The sequence below is a fragment of the Arachis hypogaea genome, chromosome 2 (assembly GCF_003086295.3).
Source record: "Arachis hypogaea cultivar Tifrunner chromosome 2, arahy.Tifrunner.gnm2.J5K5, whole genome shotgun sequence".
NCBI classification, from domain to species: domain Eukaryota; kingdom Viridiplantae; phylum Streptophyta; class Magnoliopsida; order Fabales; family Fabaceae; genus Arachis; species Arachis hypogaea.
In genome coordinates this window covers 98,002,896-98,023,793 of record NC_092037.1, presented here as the reverse complement: position 1 = coordinate 98,023,793, position 20,898 = coordinate 98,002,896, and the positions used below count along the sequence as shown (strand labels likewise).

General features: G+C 28.7%; 1 protein-coding gene and 1 pseudogene across 1 annotated transcript; one reads left to right on the top strand and one right to left on the bottom strand.

The window, feature by feature from the left end:
- Nucleotides 1-11,043: 11,043 nt before the first annotated feature.
- Nucleotides 11,044-12,691, top strand: LOC112755206 (gibberellin 20 oxidase 2). Its single transcript, XM_025803151.3, has 3 exons — nucleotides 11,044-11,549; nucleotides 11,856-12,174; nucleotides 12,322-12,691. The coding sequence occupies exons 1-3, from the start codon at nucleotides 11,098-11,100 to the stop codon at nucleotides 12,592-12,594; spliced, it is 1,044 nt and encodes a 347-aa protein (XP_025658936.2). The 5' UTR covers nucleotides 11,044-11,097; the 3' UTR covers nucleotides 12,595-12,691.
- A 5,750-nt stretch (nucleotides 12,692-18,441) lies between these two features.
- LOC112729181 (BES1/BZR1 homolog protein 2-like) lies at nucleotides 18,442-20,677 on the bottom strand (annotated as a pseudogene).
- Nucleotides 20,678-20,898: the final 221 nt, after the last annotated feature.

Here is a 20,898-nt window from a genome sequence, read left to right as displayed (position 1 = left end):
CACTTTATACCAAACACAATACTGATACTTATTTCAGTCTCAATCTTTCAATCTCAGTTTTTCCATCTCCATCGTTCATCCAAATGCTACTTAAGTGAGAGGTCATTGGTTTAACACTTACCTCTAACATATTTTTATAACATATACATATTATTCTTACAAATTCATTTAGCCACTAATGACAATGTAAATGAATACAATTTTATTTTTATTTTATGAAAATATTTTGTATTTTAAAAAATATTTTTTATTAGAATATCATATAAAAATATTTTATTAAAAATGATTGTAAATATATATTTTTTACATTTCCAAAACATTAAACAAATAAAAAGTTCAAAGTATTTTTATTATTATATTTTAAAATATAAGATAACTAATTTTTTTCAATTTTATTTTACCTTTTCAAAAGAAGTCATCTTTTTCATTTATAAACTTTTATCATATATGATTTATTATTGGATTGTCTTAAAATATATTATGTACAAAGTTTTTTCAATAGATATAATTTTAGAATTTTGGATAATTTTTAGGATTTAAATAATTTTATTGATAGAAGTTTATCTTTTATAAATATAAAATTATTTTTATTTTTTCAACAGATAGATTTATTATCATTTTGAATATTTATAAATAAAAATAATAATTTATTTTTAGTACCCTTAATAAATTCTAAAAATTATTGCTATTGATTGTTTTGTAGTAGTAGCTTTTATAACCATATTCTCTTTCTCAATTAATTATTGAATTCGTCACCTTTTTTTTTTTTCAATGCAAGTTTCCAACCATTAGTCCGCTGCATATTATTCTCTCTCTTCATTAAATTTGTGCATAGCAAAACATTTGAGGAACTTGAAATCTTGAATATTACACATTCCTGAATCATGACAATTCTTTTATCCTTTTTGATGAGCTGAATCATGACAATTCTGATGAATCTGTACTTGGTCAACATTTTATTCAATTCGCTTTATTTGCTAAATATCTTTTCACTTATTACCTTCTTTATAAAGATTTATTGGATTCTCCTGAAGATTTAACTAATATAGATATTAGATAAGCTACTATTAATAAATTTTTTTATATTATACTTTTATTTTCATAGACATCATATATAAAGTATTTTATTTATTTTTTATGAATGTTTGTTCTAATCTTTTGTTTATTTTTTCAAATTTTTTTCTTTAACTACCGTATATAATAATAATATTAATAATGTATTTTTTATTTTTATCAAAGTTTATTCTTTTTATATAAAAATTATAATTCCAATTCTTTCTATTAATCAACCAATATCCTATTTGGTCTCGAGGTACTACTGTCTTTTGTTGTAGTCAATTTTATGTTTATTGTTTTCTTATTTAGAGCACAATCAAATTTGGCAATGAGTTATAATTCAAATGACATATTTTTTTCATATGAGGTTGGAATCGAATCTCCTTATTTTTGATAAAAAAAAAGAAAGTACAATCAAATTTATTTAAATATTGGATTTGTTTGGGTAAACTTTTATACATGCTAATAAAATTATAAAAATATAAAAACACAAAATCTCCTAATTTATTTATCTATTATCTATTATTAAATTATATTTTTTCAATTAATAGTATAGTTAACGTGGCATATTATTGAAGGTGTTTTGTAATTTATTTTATTTGATTTATTTAAATACGTTAATTAATAAATTATTTATTTAATTTGATTAAGATAAATATCAAATTATTTAATATTTTATTTGACCATATTAATTATAACTAATGACTGAAATAGATGAATTGATTTTATTTTAATTTGTATTAATTTTTAATCTTATGTTTTCTGATTAATAATTTTAAAATTATTATAATTTTTATTTAATTTAATTAAGATAAATATCAAATTATTAATATTTGATTTGACTATATTAATTATAACTAATTAATTATTTGATTTTATTGGAATAAAATAAATTAATTTTATTTTAATTTGCATTAATTTTACGTCTTATGTATTTCGATTAATATAGTTTATTTACATAACATATTTATAAGATATTTTTATTTATTTAACTTATCCTATTAATTTGAACAATTATAATTAATTTATTACATCAATTATTTAATTTAATTAGTTTAACAAAAATATTATTTGTATATCAAAATTAAATACTAAAATTAGCTATCAATATATTTGTATATAAATATATGTGTGATTTAATTTATTTTTAATATATATTTATATTTCAACATGTATTTTATAATGATGGCTAATTTTTATATATACGTAATATACTCATTAATTTAAATATATGTTATTTGATTCAATTTATTATCATGTTCGTTTATTAAAAGTTCTTCTTTATTTCTTTCTTTCAACTTAAATATTTTGATTTCAAATTTTATTTTTTATTAATTATTTATATATTTTTTATTTTAATATCAAATCTAATATTTCTAACAATATTTTTTTATTATTTATTGTCTAATAGTTATATGTCCACTGTCAATTATATTGTCATGAATATTTCTTTAATTTAAACAAATACAATTTCATTATTTTTTATTTTATCTATTTCTGTATTTCATAACTTATTCATCATAAAAAGCTAATATACTAAAAGAGAATATTATTTTTTTACTAATTATTTTTTTATTCCATAATACTATTTTATCAAAAGTAACGTTTTTGACATGTGCAACATCCGAAAAATCTATCTCCTCAAGAAAAAGGAGAAATACGTTTGATCCTCTTTCAACCAAATCTCTATTCCTCCTAAAAAATAAGACTCTACAACTCTGTTGAAAATCAAATAAATTATGTAAACCTAAACAAATAAATCTCATAATTTAATAATAAGCATAATCTAAAAAGAATAATATAATATGTAAACACTCTTGATAAAATTAATAAGTCTAATTCCTAATGTTTATTTTAACATAAATTTAGGTAAATAAAAAAAAAAAACTAAATAACCATATATACTATGTAACATTTTTGCCATTAGAATGTCAAATTTTTAGTTGTCATTCTGATAATAAAAATATTAGGACGACTTTTATATATAATAATAATAATAATAATAAGTAAAAACTTTTACTTGAAAATTTTATTGACTTTTCTTTAGAAAAGCGAGAATAAAATTTTTTTTCTTCATCCAAACATGCATATATACATTCACATCATCACAGCACGTTACATATTTAAGAATAATTTACGTTAGCAAGACACACGCATATATAATTACCATCACATTTCTATCCCTCTTTACAAAGATTTATAACAATAATAAAAGTAAGTGAAAATATCTAAGATATTAAGATAGATAAAGTACAACCAAAAATTTAGTAAAATTTTTATAGACTTCATCTTTTGTTTCTTGAAAAAGATAAGATTGTAGAGGATAATAAGAACTTAACCACATAATCTCAGTAGAGGAGTTTCAATTAGCGACCAATTTAGTAACTATCCACTTTCAGTTGCTAAAATTAAAATTTGTGAATGATTTAGTTACCAATGACAAAGTCAATCTAGTCAATCGCTAAAATCGGTTGCAATTTTTTTAATTTTGCGACCGAATTAGCAACCAAAACAAAAAACAAGCTTTTAGGGTATGTTGGTGGCTAAATGAGTGGCTATTTTTAATTTAGCAACCGATTTCGCAACCAATATAAAGACAAGTTTTATGGTGGTTGGTCGCTAAACCGGTCGCTATTTTTAATTTAGCGACCGATTTTGCGACCAATATAAAAATAAGCTTTATGGTGATTGGTTGCTAAGAAGTTGGTCACTAAATCGGTTGCTAAGTTTTAACATAGCGACCGATTTAGCGATCAACTATAAAATGCTAGTTTTAAAGCATTCAGTCGCTAAATTGGTTGCTATTTTATAATATAGCGACCGAATTAGCAACCGACTTAAAAATATATTGATAAAATAGTTGGTCGCTAATTCAATTACTAAGGTAGCAGTCACTAAATCGGTTGCTAAGGATTAATATAGCAATCGATTTTAGCAACCAACTATAAAATCTTAGCATTAGAGCAGTTGGTTACTAAATTAGTGACCAAATTTGTGACCAACTAAAAAATAAAAGTTACAAATTAATTAGTTGCTAAATCAGTTATTATTTTAAACAATAGAAACAAACTAGATTTTAATTTAAATTAAGAAAACCCATCACTTTTCAACCCTGACCCTAAGCTCTCTCCTCACACAGCGTCCTTCTCACCACCTCCCTCATTCTTCGGCGGAGTGGAGAGAGAAGTCACTTTTCGTCGAGTCGTAGTGGGCGTCGTTTTCGTTGGAGCCATTCTCGTCAGTACCATCTCTCCTTCTTGAGTTTATCGCTGTCTGTCCCTCGCCGCGTACTTCCTCTGCTCGTTCCGCTATTGTTGCAAATCATCGCATTCCCGTCTAGATTTGCCATTGCTCACATCCCGTCGTTCTTTTCTCAGTGTCGCCTCCTGTGGTAACTTTTTCTCCTGTCTTTTCAGTTTTTTTATGTCTTAAAAAAATATGTTATAGAGACTTAAATATGAACTTTGGTTAACTCTCCCCTAGCTAGTTATATTATTCTATGAACTTTGGATTTGTAACTGTGAATTTCTTTCTCTGAGATTTTGGATATGATTTGTCATGGTGATATAAAATTTGGAAATATGGAGTTGAATTACTTACCTAAGTAGTTCAAATATGATGATTACTTCGAAAGTTAGAATTCATACGATGTCATTTCTTGTAGTTGCTCTTAACTCAAGTTTTATTTCTTTCATTAGGAACTTATTTATCATTACAAACTAAAACTAAACTTGTGTCTACTACTCTACTTAGAAGAAACTTGATTCTGATCTTATGTGATTGTTGATATTTACAGATTGATGTTTATAGAGTGTTTGAACATTTTTAACTTGATAATTTTTTCCGTGATTGAATATTTTTTTAATTTTTGTGTTAAGAGTGAAAATGTGAGAAAATATAAGAGTATATTAATCTCATCAACATATTATTTATAATACAATGATTTTGTTATAAGTAACTCTTTGTGATTTTTTGCAGTTAAAAAATGAAATTTGGATGCAATGTGTAGATGATAGCAGAAAATATATTTGATGGACTCTGCCTCTACAGAATATAGAGTGATTTTAGTGCACTTTTTAGGTAAAAGAAGATTATTTCATGTCAAATCCTTAAAAATATTTTGAATCTCACTTAATCCATAGAAGGGAGGGCATGCTTAAAATCAAAACCAGAACTGGCCATATGCTTCTTACATAATTTAATTTAATTAATTTGCTGATATTATCCCACAAGAGAGAGTTCTTTGTATTTAGACATTTTTAGCAATTAATTTAGTCTTAGCTACATCGCAAGTCTCAAATAGTATAGTATTAATATAATGATTAGTTTCATTACATAAGCTGAAGTTGGTTCAAGTGTCACATGCTTAATTATCCTTAAACAACGTCTTGGATTTTTTGTTTTGCATCTCACAATATAACGTTATAGTAGTTTCATGTTTATGCAGAAAAGCTACTCGTTTTTTCTTATTATTTTTTGGCCTTGAGCATCGTATATGATGAGTCACAATTGTCTTTATGTGTTTGCATATTTGTATCATTTTATTATCAAATATTTATTTTTTAATTCTCTCATTTTAATAGAATTTTTTATTTTAAAAAATAAAATAAATGTAGTCTTTACTAAAATAAATAATTTTACGAGTATTTATCGATTTAAATTCCCTTGTCATATCTCGTTTACACGGTAAACGAGATAATAAAAGATAAATATTCAACATCTATAAAAGGATGTGTAACCCTTGGTATTCTCCACACACATTTCATATCATTTCTCTATCTCGTTTTTCTCTAAAAAAAAAAGCTGAATGGCTAGTAACAATCCATTCATAGTTATGCTTGCTTATCCCAATTGGCAATTGTTGTATGAGAAATAGCGATAACGGGTGACATTTGAGTGTCAGGATCCGATATTGTTTCGTACTCGGCGTGTGGAGACGTTGTCAGATTTGAAGAGTTTGATATTGAGCAAGCTCGGTGGTACACAAGCGAGGGAGATAGGTAGGGTGGGGTATAGGTTGCTGGCATCTATGGAAAATGGAGTCTTCCGATTTCGACTATTCCGACTTCACGGGGACGAGCACGTGCGACTGATGTTCGACATTCATGGGAGGATCATGTGTGAACAGGTAATGGAGCTGTCCGCCGAGGTGGGTCATAGTGGTAGTGGGGGTTCCGTACACGAAACTTATATGCAGGACGATCGACCTCTCGTACCACCGCCCATTCATGTCGTAATTCCGGAGTATGAGGCGGAGGAGGATGAGGAGGAGTCGGACGAGGATTACGTGGCGGATAGTGCAGACAGTGAGTCTTTCGATGGTGGCGATGAGGATGAGTTTGTGCCGGAGACACCTGCCGGGGCTGTGGCGCACCATGTGCTGCCTCCAACTCACCCGATTTCGGCGCTATCGGTTGTGTCAAGTCACAATCACAGTCTAGATCTGAACGCCATGCATGAGAGGACCCCGGTTTCTGACACAGGTTCAGAAGTCGAAAGGTGGTGCTTCAAGGTGTGAAGAACTACAGTATTTGCAGGATTGCTGAGTACCAAGTGATCGAGTCTGAATTCTTCAATAAATCAAAATCAAATAAAACAATTCTTCAATCCAAATTAACCAAAATAAAACTTCTCATAATTCTCATAAAATTTCGGCAACACCTCCCTAAAAATCGGACTTTGCCACCCTTCTCGGGTCCCATCCAAACTATTTCTCAAATTCTTTTCAAATCATTTCCAAATCTTAATTCATGACCAACAAAATCAAACCAATTCCAATAAATCACAGTCTAAACCAACTTCAACATAATCAATTAAAAATCATAATTTCTAGCCACCACCACCAATCAATAATTCAAGCAAACAAACAATTAGAGTCATCCAAATAATTCAATTCAATCCACAAGATTTACGAAAATTATAAAAGTACAATTTTTGCATTAATATCGACTTGTAACAATTCTTGATAGTAAATTGAATATTAGAAATTGCTTCTACCTCGATTGTCGAAATCATAAGTCGCAAAATGCGTTAAGACCCTTTTTCTCCTAGCTCGCAAAAGCGGCAGCTGCAACCACAGCTCCATAATGCTTCTGCAACAACAGCCGTAACCCCAATCGCAACATGCAAGTACCAATACTCACCCGCACCAAGAACGGAGTACGGCAGCTCTAGAGATGACCTCTGGCGAACTCCCTCAGCAACGGCTCTGACCACTGCTACTCAACAGCGGCGACGGCGACGGCAACCAATGTGACGAGTCCCTCTCGCGCGTCCCCCTCCTCGGCGATGGCAACGATTCTTGGGATCCCTCATCGGCGACCAAGAAGCACGACAGTAACTGGCGCAATGGGACGCAGCTCCTCTTTCCCCTCTTCGCCGACGGCTATGCGCGAAGCTCTTCTAGCAGCGGTGACACGTTGGTGATGGATCCTCTCTCTCGTGCTTGCGCGCGTAGGCGCGGGTTTGACTCGGTCTCTCTCTCCCCCTCCCTCCCTCTCGTGCTTGCGCGCGTAGGCGCGGGTTTGACTCGGTAGTGATGGCGGGCTGGGCGCGACGGAGCCAGCAGCAAGGCGCGTCTCCTCACGCACGGCAATTCAGTGACAGCTCCACGGGACGGCAGCAACGGTTGGGCAGCGGCAGCAGCGCGGTCCCTTCCCTTCTCTTCTTCCTCATTCCCCTCTGCTCTCCCCGTTCTCTCTTCTTCCTTTCTTTCTTTTTTTCGTTTTCGTGTGTATGTGTGCAAGGAAAGAGTGACGATTGTGAGAGTTTGTGAGGGTGGAGAGTGTGTGTTAGGATTAGTGTTAAGTTAGGGTAAAATTAGGGTTAAGGTAGTTTAATAATCTTATCGTTTATTCGTCAACTTGCAATTTATTTTTAAAAAGTATTCTAATTCAATAATTAGAGATAATTAAATTATTTTTTTTAATTATAAAATAAAAAAAATTTAAGTATTCAAATTAAAGCATATAAAATTCTCATTATTTTTAAATCACTAAAGCTTTAAATCAAATATAAGAAAGTACTCAATTAATATAAAAATCTCTAAAAATATATTCTCGAATAAATAAAATAAATCATAAATAAATTATTATTTAATTTTTCAGAAATCTAGGATCTTACAACATAGGAGTGTCGTGTACACATCGCAAGGAAAGTGCCCTGTACACCTTCTCAACGGGAGTATCATCATCTCATGCACACACACATATATATCGATAAACAAGTTTCGTAGGGAGAATATTTAACAAATCTTTATCAAAAAATGATTCATCAAAACTCATAATATCTGCCTCCAACATAACAAGTCTCTGTCGGAGAATATTTCATTAAATTCTTATATCTACCCCAAATATAACGAGTCTTTATCTCATTTCAATCATATTCACAATCAAATATAATCAAGATCATAATCAAATCCACAATTCTATATAATCATATTTTTAAATACCAAGTTCCCTAAACCATCTTCAACTTCATTTCAAGTTTTTTTTTTAACTTTTTCTCAAAAAATTCAAAATCATTCTTATTTCGCAATTATAAATCTCAATTGAAACATAATCACTTGTTCTTTAACAATTGCTTTAAAATTTGCTAAAACGCCTCAAAACATAATTTTTTTTAGTTAATCGAAATTAAAAAAATAAATTTTCAATTAATCCTTATTACTTTAGATTTCACCTGCATTCCGTAAAACATAATTCTTTAATTAGAATTAATCAAGTAAAACTTATTTTTCTTTAATCAATCAAATTCAAATATTTTAAATTCACTAAAAATTTCTCGAAGCATAATTCTTTAATCAAAACTAACCAATAAAATTTCAAAACAAAGTTTCTAATTTTTTTGAAAATAAAACCCGTTTTTATTATTCTTATTATTCAATTTTACTCAAATATTTATAAAAATTTCGACATCTTCTTTGAATTTGGACTTTGCCACCTTTCTAGGATTCCATCCAAACCAACATCCCTCAACCATTTTTCAACATACCAATAATAATCACCAAATCAAAAAGTTTAACATAGTCATTAACTCAAAAAAATCAACATAACCAAGAATTTCAGTAATCAAATCAAATTAATCACGTACATAACCACAAATAAATCGACTTCATTCATTATTCTCACAAAACCGCCATAATCCATGTGTAATTTCTCATTTAATCTTATTGTTTGAGTAATTAATCAAATCATATCCATCCAAATAGTACAGCTTAATCCATAAGACTCGCATTATGCAAAGCTTAATCACAAAAATTCATTTTTTACATTAATATTTATTTATAACAATTTTTTTAAAAAAATAGATTTTAAAAAAACTCCTACTTCAATCGCGACTCAACTACGTAACAAACTCCTTTTTATTCTTATTTTGCAACAGCGGTATCAGTTTCGACTGTTTCTCGCAACAGCAACAACCACAAACACAGCATAAATCATAGTAACTCAATCTTGAGACATTAACGTCGCAAAATCCTCAACAAACTATAACAGAACACTAACATTGAGAATTTCAGAACAAAAAAACTTACTATACTTAAAAAAGAACCAAAGAATGGAGTAACAGTAGCTCCAATAGTCCTCACTAGCCAGAGCAGAACCTAAAAGAGACAACGCAACGCTAAAGAAAGGCAGAATAGCAACGGTAACTACTTCGGACAGCACTCACGACAACGCTTTCAGCAGCAACTACGACAGTTCTGTAAGATTAGGCGGCTGAACCCGACAACAATAATGTTAATTAGTGAGAACTAAATTCATAATTTGAAAAAAGACTCATTAATTTATAGGTACTATTATGAAGTACTTGATAAATATGTAAGTGATATCTTAATTTTATTTTTACACATAACAAAGATTTGTCTTTTGAAAAAGAAAATAGTTGTAACAAAAGATTTTTTTTGTGTGAAAAGGGTATCAATACTTATTATTTTATGTAAGGATAATTCAATATTTTAAACACAAATTCTTTCTATCATTCTACAAAAGTTAAGACAAGATATTGTACATTCATCTTATTTTTTGTAGTTTTGGTAGGTATTTAAACTAACAAAAAATATATAAAACTATTTTTAAGTATAAATACATCTATTTCAACTCAAAAATAAATAAAATATGTTAGTAAATTCCAATAGATAACAACGTTGGTTATATTATTTTAATTCTAAGAATGAATATAATACTAGAATATTAAATAGTAAGTAGATTTTAATAAAAATAGTTTTCTATGATATTATTTTTACTATGATAATTAAAAAAGTAATTCAAAGACAAATTTTATTTCATGTTATTAGATTGTACTTGAACAAATCAATTTTAATACAAGAGTAACAGAATTTAAAAAATTTTCGTGAATCACGATAAAATATCTATACATTCAATCATTAATATTATTTAAATATCTTTGAAAAAAAATAAGATTTTAGTATTTTAATTTAATTACAAACTATATATTACTATTAATAAATAATTATAGAATTTATCTATCATGTGTTATAAGGACATAAGTTAAAACTACAAATTAAAAATTTTACTAAAAATACAAAAAATTTAAATTTTTAATATATTTATTTTGTATTTATTAAATAAAAAAATTTAAAATCTTCTATTAATAGTAAGCTTATTATGTGTCCTTATGACACATGTTAGCTAAATTCTTATTATACTTAAAAAAAATAAAATTATTATTTATTAATTTAATTAATTTTATAAAATTTTATAACAAAAATTATTATATATTTTTTATTTAAAAAATAAAAAATACTTTACAGAATTTTAATTTGTATATGATCCCGTGTCCCCTCCACCTTTAATTTGCGTCATTTGCATGTACCCTAGTTCCCACTTCTCTGTATTCTATATATATGGGTACCGAGTATCCCAAAACATCATAGTAATCCTCAAATAACATTATTATTATTGTAGTGAGTTGCTTCACAATTGTCTTCGCATTTCAAAGACAAAAATGGCTCAACCAGTATTTGTTTCATCACCCCAAATCCCAAAAGAAGATGAAAAGATAGTGTTTGATTCATCTGTTATGTCATATGAAACCACCATACCCAAAAAATTCATATGGCCTGATGAGTTTAAGCCAAGGCAAGACATTCTAGAACTTCAAGTTCCAGAAATTGACATGAAAGCCTTTCACTCTGGTGATCCAAAAGTTATATCAAACCTTTGCTCTAAGATTGATGAGGCATGCAAGAAGCATGGATTCTTTCATGTTGTTAACCATGGCGTGGACGCCGAACTCATAGCGAAAGCTCATGTTTTGACGGATGATTTCTTTGGCATGTCGTTGGCAGAGAAACAGAAGGCTCAGAGAACGCTTACAGATTTTCGTGGGTATGCTAGCAGCTTCACTGGCAGATTCTCTACCAAACTTCCATGGAAGGAAACACTCACTTTTCCTTACTCTGCTGAGAATTCATGCAAAAATGTGGAGGAATATTTTGTTAATGCTCTTGGGGAAGATTTCCGTCACTTTGGGTGAGTTAGGATGATTTTTATTTTTATAATGAGTGTGATTTTGATAGAACAGGTAAAATGTTTTAAATTAATTATGTTTATATTTTAAATGATTATTTATGCTGTTAATATAATAAATAATTATTTCTATAGTATAAAAATCGAATCAGTCATTAGATCCGTAAAATTAGTGGTTTAAAGTTCAAAAATGTAATCAGAGTTGATGATATAATAAAATAATATATTTATATATAAAATATATATTTTAAAAAAAATAATATTTTATATTTTATTATTTTAACTCACGCATATTTGTATAATTGATAGGGAGTTCTACGAAAAATACTGTGATGCAATGAGCAATCTAGCCCTTCAAATCATGGAACTTGTGGGGATGAGCTTAGGAGTTGGGAAATACTTCAGAGATTACTTTGAAGAAAATAACTCTATTATGCGACTGAATTACTACCCGCTATGTCAAACACCTGATTTGACCTTAGGAACTGGGCCCCACTCTGACCCTAATTCCCTTACCATACTTCATGATGATCAAGTTGCTGGTCTTCAAGTGTTCTTGGATGGCCAATGGTACTTGGTTCCTCCAAGACAAGGTGTTTTTGTTGTCAACATTGGTGACACATTTACGGTAACAAATCTTTATATTATAATGTTCTTAGATGATATTCGGTTTATGTAAACACGATAATTAAAAATTATTAATATATTTATTAAATTATTTAAGGCAGTAAGTGTTTACATTTTAAATACTACTTTTATTTTATTTTTTTTTCAGGCTCTATCAAATGGAGTTTACAAGAGTTGTTTGCATAGAGCCGTTGTGAATGACAAATCAGCAAGAAAATCGCTTGCTTTTTTCCTGTGTCCTAGGAGGGATAAAATTGTCAATCCACCAAAGAAACTCATCACAGAAGAGAATCCAAGAAAGTATCCAGATTTCAAGTGGCCAACCTTGCATGAATTCACTCAGAAGCATTACAGGGTTGACGCAGGAACTCTTGAAACATTCTCCAAGTGGCTTTTAGACAATAAAACTTCAACCAATTAATTAAGGGTGTCTCCTATATAATCGAACTTTAATTTATTTTCTTATGTTTGGGTATGGATGATGATCATATATAGTCATAGAAATAATACAAAAAGTGTTTGAGTCCTTATAATAATGTGTATGGCCTATGGTGCATCACTCTGTGTTGAACTTGTGTAATAAAAATATTATCGTTTTTAAACTTTTCACTTTTCTCTTTTTTGGTTAATTATTAATGGCTTCATTATTTGTTTTTTCCTGTTCGTTGAAACAATAAGAGAAAATTCCACTCCCCTTCCCTACGAGATATTAAAATGACACTTTCCTGCCCTTAATTTATAAAATATACATTTCTCTTTCTTATAACTTTTAAAAAAAATTTTCATTTTAAATTTTTTGTGTTAACTAATGTTAACTTTATCTATTTTTCAAAAAAAAAAAATATTTTCTACAAAAATACCTTTTAGCAAAATTTTTATTTTTTATCATTAAATTTTGCTTATCAAAATACCATTTAATAAATTATTTTTTATTGATTAAATTATATTTTTATCAAAATTTTTTTTAAAAAATTTAATAATTAAATTATTTTTTTCTAAAATACTCTTCAATAATTTTTTATATTTTACTATTAATTTTTCGATATCAATGTATATTATTTTAACATTAAATTAAAAAATCTTACCATTGTTAATATGTATAACAATTAATATATATTAATATTAAAAAAAATTACTAAGATTTTTTTAATATTAAAATAAAATATATTGATATCAAAAAATTAATAGTAAAATATAAAAAAGTTGTTAACAAAAATTTTGGTAAAATCATAATTTAATAATTAAAAAATTATTGAAGGGTATCTTAGAAAAAAATAATTTAATTATTAAATTTTTTTTAAAAATATTTTGATAAAAATACATTTTAATAAAAAAATAATTTATTAAAGGATATTTTGGTAAGCAAAATTTAATGACAAAAAAATAAAATTTTTGCTAAAGGGTATTTTTGTAAAAATATTTTTTTTTTGAAAAATAGATAAAATTAACATATATAACACAAAAAATTTAAAATGGATTAAAGAGGAGGTTTTTTAAAAGTTATAAGGGAGGGAAGTGTACATCTTATAAATAGAATGGAAGAGGATGTCATTTTAGCATCTCACAAGGAGAGGGGAGTTGAATTTTCTCAAACAATAATATTATCAAGTTAACTCTCAAAATGCGTTGGACTCAAGAGTTGATTTTTAGTATAAATTAAAAGACAAAAATATTATTTGTATACTAAAATTAGTTATTAAAATTAATCACTAATGTATTTGTGTATAAATATATGTGCGATTTAATTTATTTTTAATGTGTATTTATATTTTTAACAAAATAGAATTCACAATACATCAAAAAAATATGTATAAAACTGTATTGGTGAATAGTAACAATACAAATAAACAGTAGTAACCGTATAGAACAACAATACTGTATATATAAACAGTATAATACTAACAATTATGAGTAATACTATGGTGCTGAACAAGAAATTTTTCGGCAAATACTGAAAATAGGTGGCAGAGTAAAAGAGTTACGCGTGTATAGATTGTCTTGACGATAGTTGACAATTCCTGCAGCGTGGTCAGAGAATGATGGAGAAAAACTTTTAATTAGATGTCATTTAATTTAGTTAATGATAATGTTGTTGGGTTGTTTTTGGGAGTCCAACAAATATTAGATGCTGGCACAAAAAAATGTACAACAAAATTTAAATTTTTGGCTGCTTCTTCTGTATCAGTCATTTTAAATAGTTTCTAAATTTTAGATATCCCCATTTTCAGTCTTTTTTTATTCTCTTATAATATTTTTTTGACTTATTTTTTATAGCAAATTTTAAATTTTAAAAATTTAAATATTATTTTTTAATTTTTTTAACAAATTAGACAATTTTTTTAAGTATAATAGGCAGTGATGAACCTAAAAAATTTTAGGAGTGGAGACAAAAATATATATACTAAAAAAAATTTTGTTGAACATTATTGATTATATGGAGATATAAAATTTAAAAAGAGTTAGTGAATATTTTTTATTTTAAAATACTATTCATTATATATATTTTATAAAAAAATATTTTTTTTTTATTTTTAAAATTTGAACTTAAAATATTTTAATTAAATTATAAATAATTTATTATCCTAACTAATTTTTTTTATAATTTAATAATAAAAGACTGAATTATTTGGCACATTAGCATCTAGTAATATACTAATACTTATAATTTGAAATTACAATTATATATAAATACTAGAAAAATTAAATCTGTATATAAAAAGTATATTTATATAAAATAATAAAAATTTAATTTATAATTTTTTTTCTTTCTTTTCTTTTAAAATAATTAAATTTGTTATATATTTTTTAATTTAATTTTGGTATAATGTTAGATAAAAGATTTTATGCATATGTTTAATTATGTATTGTAATTAAAATATTTTTTATTACTATTTCTAAAAATAAAAAATATATTTTAAATTAGTAAATTAATCAATTTATGTTAAAATTTTATATGTAATATAGGTACATATAATAGAACAAAAAATAAAAAAAATAGTAAGGATGAATAAATTGAGATTAAAATAAAATATATAAAGTCATAAAGAAAATAAAAAATTAGATTAATACATAAATTATAATTGTTTGAATTAAAATTTATAATTAAAAATATTAAAAAGAGAAACAATAAAATTAGAAGATACGTAGAGTTATGGAGAGTTATATAAAAAAAAGAATAATTTAAAATTTACCTTTTGATGAAGAAAATATGACCGCTAGATAAGAAATAGAAAAAAAAAGGTTAAAAACATAAAAATAAGAAGATAGTCTAAGGAAATAAAAGAGCGACAAATGAGAGTATATTATATATAACTATTTTTAACCGTTTGGTTTAAAAAATTTTAATTCATTTTTGAAAACTATCTTTGAAAATATATTGTTTTAAAATTTAATTTATTTAAATAATTTATTTTTACAAAAAATTATTGTGGTAAAATTTAAAAATTATATTTTTATTCTAAAAGCAACAATAAATATATATAAAAAATATTTAAAATTATTTTTTAAAAATATAAAAAACTATTTTCATTACTTTTTGAGAGTGTTCAAGAAAAAGATTTAATTTTTATGTTCTATAAATATAAAAAAAATTTACAACTATAATCAATTGTACATAATTATATAAAAAATGGATAAGTTTAATTGAATGATAGTAAAAATCTTAAAATTTTATTTATTAAAAAGTATATAAAATTTAAAATTTTAATATATTTTTGGTCGGATCTAACAACATATATATATAATCAAATTTTGAAGATAATTTTCAAAAATGAAATAATTGTTTTTAAAATAAATGATTGAATATTATATTCTTATTATTGTATAGAACAAAAGAGTATTATATTCTCTATTTTTTAAGTAAATATAGGTGATTGTTATTAACCTATTCTACTTAAAAAAAATGTCTAATTTGTAAAAAAAATTAAAATTAATATTTAATTTAAAAATTTAAAAATAAATTAAAAATTAAAAATTTGTTATAAAAACAAATAAAAAATATTATAAAAGAATAAAAAAATTACTAAAAATTTGGACTATCTAAAATTTGGAGACTATCTAAAATGAATGAGTAATATAGAAAGAAGCCGCAAAAATTTAAATTTTGCTATACATGTTTTTGTGTCAACATTCAATATTCATTGGATCTCCAAAAAATGTCATACCAAAATTTGTTGAACTTCCAAAAATAGCCCATTAACATAATCATCATCATTAACGAAACCAAATGACATTTAATTAAGCGTTCTTTTCCATCACTTTATGACCATGCTGCAGGAATTGTTTGTTATCATTAAAACAACCTACACCTACGTAACTTTTTCACTCCGCCACTTATTTTTAACACTTGCTGAAAAAAATTTTTCTTCAGCACCATAGTATAACCTTTATATATATACATCAATAGTGCATATATACTTCCCGATAAATAGTATTATACAATATACGTGAATAGTACTATACGGACATTATTGCATAAATAGTAACTTGCACCGATAATTAACATAGAGAACTCCAAAATCAGATAAAAATTATGGATTAAACTTTGACAAAAATTCTACTATATTCAGAATAATTATACGTTATCCTTTCTATATTCTTACACTTTCAAGAGTCAAGATATAATACCCAAATTTTTTATAGGATTATTCTAAAAAATTCTATGATAAAAAAATTCGATAAATATTTAAGAATCACCTCATTATAAAATAATAAGATGGATTCAAACTTGATAAATGAAAAGAATAGATATACCGTAAGAGATAAAAACATGTTTTAAACTAAAAATCGTACCAAACAAACTCCACCATTTCATAATCAAACCAGTTTCTCCTCCATTATAAAGCCACGCTTTTTTTTTCTTTCACTATATTTTTCTATCAAACATCACAAAATAATATATCTTTAATTATTCATTAGAATTAATTAAAGAACAATATAGATATATAATTAAGTTTAGTTAACTATGAACCAACACGCATTAAATTGCTTTCTTTTTTTTGTTCAGCCGAACCAGAATCAAATCATCAGAAGAACTTAACTATGATTAGCCTTAATTTTGTCTTATTCCTTCTCCCTTTGATGTAGGGCTGACAATGGGTAGGGTATGGTAGATTTTAGACTCTATCCTAACTATCCTACTCGCGGGTTGAAAATTTCTCAATCCTAACCTTACCCGCACCCTAAAGTTCTAAACCCTACTCTACCTGCAGAAACAAAAAAAATTTCAAACAAATATAAAATTCAACCATTCCAAATTTCATACATATTAATAAAATAGAAAATAAAAAACTAAGTTCTAATTAAAATTAAAAACAACAAAATCTTAAAGAAATCCAACATAAAATTACAAATAATATGATCATCAACTAGTTTAGTGATTATTTCAATTGTTTATAAGAGGAAGATTGTGAGTACAAGACTCACTTTCTTCACTACATACATAACTTATATATATATATATATATATATATATATATATATATATATATATATATATATATATATATATATATATATATAATGGAAAAGTATGTGGAACCAAAAGGGGATCGGCCAAAAAATAAAGAAAATCACATTATGCTTAATTAATTTAATTTTATTTAATTTTTAATATTTGTTATTAATTACCGTATCAGTTTTGAAATCACCCCTTCACTAACAAGTTGCAACAACCCAAAATCCACTCCTGGAATCACGAAACATCTCATCAAGCCCGATTCAAAATTCAGCTTCTTTTTAGTGAAGCCCGATTCAAGGTTTCTCTTCGCCTTGGTGATGCAATTCATCGTTGTAGGATATGGTTTGGATGTCTGGAAATTCGAAGTGTGGATCGAAGGAAGTAGAGAAGTCAGGGACATTAGGGAGGGTGGTCTTGAACAAGGGTGGGTTGGAGTCTTCGTGGAATCCAAGGTCTTTCATGATGGAGTCCCAATCAAGATTGTGCAGCACATGGTCCTCCAGCTGGTCAAGACCCTCTTGCTGTGTGTTGGGTGCAGTAGCCACCAGCATAGCCTTCTCAGGGATGGGGCTTCTACACAGGTCCAGTACCAAAAAAACATTCATTTAATATGAAAAAAAAAACATCTTAATACTTAACAAAAGAAATATCTAATTATATTTTAGCAAAAATAATTAAATATCTATAAAATTTAAAAAAATATGAAATTTTTAAAGAAATAGATATTCACATTTGTAATACAAAAAAATTCGAAAAATATATAAAAGAACATCCATTTAGTATGAAAAAGAAACATTCTGATACTTAGTAGAAGAAACATCCATATATATTAACTCGTAGAGATTTTGAATTCATCCAAAGATTTTTGGCTAGATTTTGGCTGATATGCTTTTGGTTCCCTAGCTTTACTCATATATAATATATTAGAGGTGCCGATAAGGTAAAATAAGATATACCCTAAACTCGTACCCTACTCTATCTGCAGGCAAATTTGTACCCTACTCTACTCTATCCGCAACGGATAGGGTAGACAATTCTACCCGAACAAGTTGGTCCGAGTTAGATATCCGCAGATAGGGTATATATTACCAGTCCTACTCTGATGACCGAACCTGAGAAGGAACCCCAACCTCAAGTTCCACCGAGTAAATCCCTAAAATGGTCATTCAGATTGAGCCCGTGCACTAATGTTACTCCTGACTTTTACAATGCTCTAATTGCACCCTTTAGATTGAGCTCCGTGCAAAATTTTGGTCCTTCCACCCATTTCCGACGTGACTCAGCAGCCGGAACGCTGAGCTGGCGGTTTGTGGTCTACGTAGGCAGCTTAAACGACGCCGTTTTGCCTGGAGGTAGCCCTAAACATTGTTTTCAACATCAGGCCTTTCCACAGCCTAGAGTAAGTTTCAACTTATCCACTCCCACCTCATGTATTCTCTCACCCTCCCATGGCTTCACTCAACCATTCTCAAAGTCAAAATCTAATGATCTTCCTCTCTCTGCACCCTGCCCCATTGCATGCCTTCATTCATTTCCATGGAACCCTGGAGAGTGATCTGCTGCATTGCTGGTTTCACAAGGTTAAAGGTAGGCGATGGAGGAGCAGCCGAGGCAGTCGTTGTCTGAAAACTAACCCAGCGATCGGAGTCAAGCATCAGATTTATCACACTCAGGAATGGTGGAAGTAGCCAATTGATAGCGACGAGAAGGGATGGATGGGGCGGATACCGCGAAGAGAGAATGGCGGAACGAATTAAGAGAGAAGACATTGGAGAGAGATTCGAAACCCGCCTTCCTTTTAGAACCCCTGGAGGTTGGGGAAGAAAGAGGAGGGGTAACAGGGGCACTATTGGATACTCTAAGAGGAGGAAGGTTTGTGGGGATGGAGGTGATGTTATGAATGAATGGTAGGAGGAATGAAGAGAGGTTTTGAAGGTTGGGATCAATGCGAGAGGGGCTAGGGAATGATGAGGAAGTTGGGCTAGCATGATAGGAAGGAACAGGGCTTGGGAATGCTGATGACTATGGGCTTGGCTGTAGTGAAGAACAACCACTCATGTTCGCTGGAGTTCCTCCAATCTCACCTTGCGGCCTCTTGCATCCCTGTTATCAAAACACAGATCTCAATCAAGATTTCTAGGGTGAAACTAACGGAACATAATCAATCATCTAGAACTATCACAATGACACCTGATCTCAGATTAACACTACAAAAGCTAGTTAGATCGCAAGCCTCCATGATCAAATCAACTTTTTAGCAAGATTAGAAAGCGGATCAACAAAGCAAGCAAGAAAGAGCAAGTAGATCTGAGACGAAGAGAAGTAGAAGAAGAAACCTTGTGGTAGGTAGTACCGTCTTCTTCTTAACAAGCAATGGAAGTACCCTTCAGATAAAACGGCGTCGTTTAAGACTGCCTACGTGGACCACAAACTGCCAGCTCAGCGTTCTGGTTGCTGAGTCATGTCGGAAATAGGTGGAAGGACCAAAATTTTGCACGGAGCTCAATCTAAAGGGTGCAATTAGAGCATTGTAAAAGTCAGGAGTAACATTAGTACACGGGCTCAATCTGAGGGACCATTTTGGGAATTTACTCCAATTTCACCTCTTGGTTACTTCTTCCATTAAATGCTCATCCTTATATGTCTTATTGAGAAGAAACCAACGAAGCCTCTGCACCGCCTCATCCTACCTCCTCTTCTTCTATCTAATAAACCCAGTGCTCTTCATCCTCTTCAAAATTAAAACACACACAAACGGAGGAAGAACAGAGAAAAGAACGAAATGAAGCTGAGGGAGAAGGAAGGAGCTATCCGCAGCAAGAAGATAAACTGCATTCCTCATCATTCTGAATCTTTGAAGCATCCTTGCTGGGTGAGAACCAGCAACTCTCTTTCTCTTCTTCTTCTTCAAATTCAAAGAAAGAAATCCTATTATTTTCCCTTGTTCCATTTCTGCCATTCTAATTTCAATTTCTGCTAGAACAGTTGTAACCATAAGTAAAGGAGGAGTGAGAACTCTTCTCTTGCTCAAACTTGAATCGGCCATTTGTTCGTAAGGGGAGTGACCGAAGCTTCAATTTCGTGTGGTTAGGGTTTCTAATTCAAGGAAGAAGCACAAACAGAATTTTGAACTTCAAAAGAGATAAGGGTTAGGATGTTTAGAAGGATATGTTTGTGATTGATTGATGGTGCTGTTAATGACTTGTGGGTCTGATGTTACTTAAGGTTTTGTGTTGCTATGTGCAGAATTTCTTTGAAGGCTAAAGG